Raw genomic sequence first — 6,867 nt, 5'->3', positions numbered from 1 at the left:
ACGCATCTTATCAGTCTTAGAAGAATATACTAGTTAAATATGATAGTAAAACTGATTAAGTATACGATTGCATCATAATGGCCATGAGATCTCTCTTGTTACTAACATGGATTACCCGAGCTATTTCCGTGGTTAGTTCGCTAGAGAGACTAGAGTGCTATTCTCGGTGGGAAGTCATATATATTTGGCATACTACGTTAAGCTACAGGTTCATGCCTTATATAGCCTGGACGATGAATAGAACAAGTTCCAACCTAATCCAGCAATGCCTCGGAGATAGCTAGTAAATATTTGTGGTTATCTTTGCGAATACAGACTTGTCAAAATAAATCTGTATTGGAACACTTTTTTTACAGGTATACGTAACGCCGCTTGTAAGGCCACAACGACATTGATCATAGATCTAAAAAACATTAATACGGGTGTGTATATATTCGGGAGCAATATAATCAACTGTACGCTATTATCCTCTACAAAATAAATCAATCTGCCAACACTGATATGATTCCGTAATCTAGCTTTCTTAGAGATGAATTCCTGTATACGGTAGCGGTGTATGTTGAGAGGGTATTGTCTGGTGATTCCTGGGGGAAATTTTGACCTATTGCGCATGCGCAAACTGTTCCGGTTCCACCTCCGATTCCTGTTCCTGTTCCTACTCCGGCTCCTGTACCTGTTGCGGTTCCGATTATATAACACAGGAGCAGACTACTCAACACCTATGAATATGTATCCTTTTACGACCACTTTTTGACACCATGATCTATTGTAGAGATTACAAAAGAAAGGCCTCAAGCATGAACACAGCAGCAACATACTACACAATTCCTAGAGTGGGCTACAATGAACATATATTCCATCACCAACTCTAGAAAGACTATCAGCACGATCACAAACGGTGAAACTAGACAGACTACAAAGGCTATGGCATACTACCAAAGCTCTAGAGAAGGCTTCAATGAACGGAAAATTACAACTCCTATTGAACATAATAAATAGGCTGTGGCCACATGCAGAAATACATACATTACACAATTTAGAAAGGCGGGTTTTTCTGTACGCTTCTACAACAACTTTTTTCATTCTCTAAAATATACAATGTAATTTATACCAGTATTACTCGCTTTTGGTGTGAAAAAATACTATAACATAAGCTTTAAATTGCAAAAGACTATGACAACATAGTAGAGGACAGGATAAAAATAACAGTTGCGGTGGCCGATGGTTTGCTCTCAGTTCGCGTGAAGTGTTCTTTAGCGTAGCAGACATAACATTCCACTTTCCCCTTCTCTCTCTCTAAATCTCTCTCTCTCTCTCTCTCTCACTTACACACATGGTTTACAGAGCACTTCATGATGCATACATAGAAAATTCACAGTTCGAATTTAATAGAAATAACACACATGCACTAAAACATTACAGTTCCTGGTCCGGTTTCGATTCAGGCTCTACCTGCTTCTCCGACTCCGGTTCTAATTACATAGAACAACAGATTACGCAGCCCTATGAACATAGATCATCCATTATCACATTGGCGGCAGTGTTGTTACAATCATTATAAAAGACTATGACCCTATATAACATACGATGTCTATAAGTATTTCTCGTTTTTGGTGTGAAAGAAGAGTATAGAAACTCATTAGAGCATAGATTAAAAAGTAACAGTTGCGAAAATCCCAGTGGTTCGCTCCTATCTCGCGTGTGGTCTCCTACGGATATCTGCAGATCTCATAGAATTGGTCCTAAAGTTCGTGGCAAAACAAGGCCTATTATTGTTAAGTTTACGAGCTACAGAAGCAGAGCTTTGGTCTTCAGAAACAAAAGGAAACTAAAATCCAGCGGAATCACCATAAGAGAAGATCTGTGCCAGTCAAGATTATAACTCCTTAAGATGGCGACAACGAAATTCGGTACAAGGGACGTATATACACAGGATGGGAAAATCGTCATCATAAAAGACAAGGTAAAGCATTTCATAACCACAGCTAAGGAACTTCAGTCGGTGTAATTACACAGAAGAACAAAACTGGGAAGTGCTTTTATGTTTCTTTCTATTATTATTATATTTTTATTTCACTAATATTTTTTTTTTAACCAATGGTTAGTGCCGTCCTTCTTATAAAGTGCAAGGCAGAAGTACTACCTCTGTGTGTAAAAACTGACTCCCCCTTTCTACATTATCTCGTTTTGACTGCTTTTTATTACCAGCAACTTTCTGTGCAAAATAACTTACTCTTTAATATTCATTATGTGCAGACAATCATGCTTAAAACATTATTACGAAAACGTTTGCTCGAAAATGGACAATAAACTGGAGCGTGTTTCATATATAGTGAATATCTTATACGTTGTGTGCTTATATTCTTTATTTACTCAGTGTGTTGCATTGTATCTAAAATGTTATAGTGTTGTTGCTTGTGGTTTCCATGATCTGTGCCCCTTTTCTCAATCTAAGCCACCGATGGAAGCCCTTGTTCATTTGCAGCCTGACTGCAACTGTACTGTAGATACTCACAAAATGTCTCATTACTGCTTTTTACGTTCTTACTATGTAATATCGTTTAAATTGTTTTATTGTGTCTTAAGCTTACTAAGTATGAATTCTCGGGAAAATGTAAGAAGTTCAAAATATCCTACAAACTTCTGTCTCATATCTGAGGTAAGTGCCAGGAGGATAATCACTGGGTTAGATATTATAATATACATAATACGTACCGTATGTCATAAATGTAACTATGAGTACGACTATGGGTAACTCTACTGGACATTCTCATATTCTTGACCTCTCTGTTATTAACAGAAACCGTGCTGTGGTATGCACAATACCTGCAGATGTCAAAAGAAAATTTACCGTTATGCATGCTAATGTTCGCTCACTTCTTCCGAAAATTGATGAAGTAAGATCTCTTATCGCTACGAATGAATGTGCTATATTTATTGTAACTGAATCATGGTTAGATAAATCTGTTAATACTGAACAAATTGATGTACAAGGGTATTCCGTTTTACGACAAGACACGGGCAGGGGTGGGGGGATAGTAGTATATTATCTTAAAAACCTAGAACTTATGACTTTTGCATCCAGCTCTGGTGACGGATTAGAGAGACCAAACATAGAATTTCTTAACTTTACTGTAAAAATAAACTCTTATTCCATAGGTTTTGCTGCATTATACAGATCACCCAATATATCGTATACTTCACTATCAATTATTGAAGATATTGTCATCGAGCTCTATCCACAGGTCGATTCTCTGTATTTAATTGGCGACCTGAACTGTGACCAAACTTGCATAAACAAACCTGAAACGGTATATTTAAACTCAATATTAAATAGGTTAAATCTTATTCAAATAATTAATGAGCCTACTAGGATAACTGAAACAAGTGAATCTTTGTTAGATGTTATTGTTACTGATAACAGAGACAGACTGGCGTTGCATGGTGTTAGTCTCCCTGTTGGAAATTCTGATCACTGTGTTATATACATGGGTTCTAGATATTAATAAACCGCCTAGCCCGAAACCTGAAATTCTTAGCTGTCGAGATTATGGTAGTTTTGATGAAAATCTTTTCTTTAGCGATGCTCAATACATACACTGGGAAAACATTGAGTCATTTGAAACAATAGACGGTAAGGTTTCCTTTGTACAGGACGCATTAACACATATATTCGATGTACATGCTCCTATTAAAAAGATCAAGCTTTCTAAAACTAAACTCCCATATCTCTCAAGTAATACCAAGCTATTAATGAAATTGCGTGATCGAGCACATCTCAAGTTCAAGCGTACCAAAACCCAACAAGATTGGGAAGAGTTTAAAAGGCTTAGGAACTTTACAACGTCAGTGGTTCGACAAGAAAAAAATGCTTACTTCTGTTATCGTATTAAAAACTGCACTGCAGTTAAAGACAAATGGAAAGTAATACAAGAGCTGGGTCTTTGTAACAGGAACAATGATGTAGCACTTTCCAGTGAAATCAATGATCCAAATGTTATTAATGATCATTTCGTCAGTCTTCCTGGTTTGCCTCCTATTAATTCTGAGAGAGTTGACAATCAAACTAAGAAATTTCTGTCTAAAAAACATCCACAGCTACAGACAACATTTCTATTTAACCCAATAAATGAATCCGATGTGAGAAAGGCGGTACACAGCATAAAATCTAACTCAGCTGGCCTTGATGCAATAAGCACTAAAATGATCAAATTTGCGTTGCTTTTCATACTATCACCTCTAACGAAAATAATTAATTATTCACTAGTTAACGGCTGCTTTCCTACTGCCTGGAAAACAGCAAAAGTGGTACCGCTACCAAAGAAACCCCGCGTAACTTCCTTAAACGAGCTACGTCCAATTAGTATCTTACCAATAATGTCAAAGATCGTAGAAAAATTAGTAAACCAGCAATTATACGACTATGTAAATCATAATAATATTATCCCTATTATTCAATCCGGTTTTCGTAAGCATCATAGTACTGTCAGTGCGATGCTCGAGGTAACAGATGGGATATTAAACGCAGTTGATAACTCTCAAGTTGCAATCATAGTCCTCTTAGACCTAACCAAGGCCTTCGATCTAGTTAATCATAACCTGTTGTTGGGTAAACTAAGGTATTATAAATTTTCTGATACCGTCATAAACTGGATTGAAAGCTACTTACTAGGCAGGAAGCAACAAGTATATCTTAGGACAGCTCAAAATCCCTTATCTTCGGCACTCGTTATAAACAAAGGAGTACCTTAAGGATCAATCTTGGGTCCCCTTTTATTTTCTATTTACATTGCTGACCTCATAGATTCCATTAAATACTCTACTGTGCATTGCTACGCGGATGACACACAACTTTGCATCATGTCATCACCACAAAATATTGAACAAACTGTAGAACTTGTTAATAGAGATTTGACCTCTGTATCTGAATGGTGTACTGATAACGGTCTTGCCATCAACCCAAGTAAGTGTACATTTACGATTATAGGAACCTCACAACAGTTGAGTAAAATCAAGGCATCGGATCTAAAAATAAAAATTATGGACACTTATATTTCTTACTCTACCCATGTGAAAGGCTTAGGACTCATATTGGATAAGGAACTAAACTATAATAATCATATATATACTCAGTGTAATAAAGCTATTACTTTATTACGTCGACTTTACAAAGCCAAAGACTTTCTATCTCAGTCTATGAAATTATATCTCATACAAGTTCTTGTTTTACCGTTATTAGACTACTGTGACGCTGTATATGGACCATCTCTCTCTGTTTACAATTCTAAAACTATACAGAAAATACAGAACTCGTGCATTAGGTTTGCCTTTAACTTAAAGAAATCGGAACATATCCTACCAGTGCTAAATAGAAACGACATTTTAACAATGTCGAGAAGAAGATACTTACGCTATAGTTGTCTGATATATAAAATCCTTAAAACTCAATCCCCACAATATTTATATTGTAAATTTACAAAGCGGTCACAAATTCCCTCTCACGTTACGCGTAACAGTGAGAAATTCAATGTACAAAGACTTAAACTGAAGATAGTGCAAGGATCATTTTCTAGAGCAGGTCCGAGAGTATGGAATGCGATACCAAAAGCTCTCACGGAAATAAAGTCATTTAATTCATTTCGAAATTCTTAAAATCACATTTGATGAAATCCCAGCGACTGGCCTCTGGCACTTGCGACATGTACAGTTTTATGTAAGAGCTTAGCTAAATCCAACAATATCGATACTTTTTATTGCATATGTCACTTGTTTATTTTCTGATTTATTCTTTTACTTGTATTTTTTTAAAGTTTTTTTTTCTGTTCCTTTTGATGTGTAATGTTTAATATTGTATTCTTTTGACAAGGGTTAGGTGGTAGACCAGCCATGGCTGAACCTCGCCCGCTTCAATAAAGACATTTTCATTTCATTTCATTTCATTTCATTAGCCTAGCTAGCGTAACACTTCAGCGGCGCATGCGCAGTAAATTTACAGTTCGAATTTAGTAGAAATAACACGTATGCTCAGAAACATAACAGTTCTTGTTCCGGTACCGATTCCGGCTCTGACCCTTGTCCCGACACCGGTTCCAATTACAGACAACAACAGGCTACGTAACAATATGCACATAGCAGATCGAATTTCACGTGTTTCTTCAACCGTTATAAAACACCATGACCCTAAATAACATAGAACGCCTACCTGTATTTCTCGGTTTTGGTGTCAGAAGAGACTATGGCAACGTAGTAGAGCAGAGATAAAAAATAATAGCTGTGGTGGCCCAGTTGTTCGCTTCTAGCTCGCGTGTAGTATTCTTTAGCCTATTCGACGTAACACTTCACTGGAGCATGCGCAACAGTCCCGGTTCTAATTTCGTAGAAATAACACGCATACAAGAGAAAAGTACAGTTGTAGTTTTGGTTTGCGGACTCCTGTTTCAGTGCCAGCCCCGGTTTCAATTACACACAGCAGCAGAATAGGAACAACTATGGCATATTATCGCAAGACAATGAACATAGCACAACGAGTATGACATTGGCAGTGGCGTTTCTGTATCCTTTTACTACCGTTTTTTATCATTCCCTAAATAACATGCAACGTCTGCCTGTATAACTCGTTTTTAGTGTGAGGAAAGACTATAGAACACTTAGTTCACATACTGAAGCAGAAAGTAATGAAAGAATACTGTAAGTTTGGTTACTAATCACATACACACACACACATACATTATAGGTCCAACTCCGGTTCCAAATATACACAGAAGCAGACTGCGCAACTCCTAGAGCGGGGTTTAACATGGAAGACTATGAACATAACATAAAGAATATGGCTGACGGCGGTGTTTTGTAGCCTTTTACGACCACTTT

The 6,867-nt window shown here is 37.1% G+C and overlaps 1 protein-coding gene across 1 annotated transcript; it reads left to right on the top strand.

Annotated features, from left to right (window-relative positions):
* The first annotated feature begins 2,747 nt into the window (after positions 1-2,747).
* LOC145668583 (uncharacterized) lies at positions 2,748-3,506 on the top strand. The gene has a single exon (XM_081736597.1). It carries the CDS (start codon positions 2,748-2,750, stop codon positions 3,504-3,506), a length of 759 nt encoding a protein of 252 aa, XP_081592723.1.
* The last annotated feature ends 3,361 nt before the right edge of the window (positions 3,507-6,867 follow it).

Source organism: Thermobia domestica, chromosome 1 (assembly GCF_964235325.1).
Source record: "Thermobia domestica chromosome 1, izTheDome1.hap1.1, whole genome shotgun sequence".
Taxonomy (NCBI): domain Eukaryota; kingdom Metazoa; phylum Arthropoda; class Insecta; order Zygentoma; family Lepismatidae; genus Thermobia; species Thermobia domestica.
Note: the sequence above shows the minus strand (reverse complement) of the source record. Positions and strands in the feature narration are given on the sequence as shown.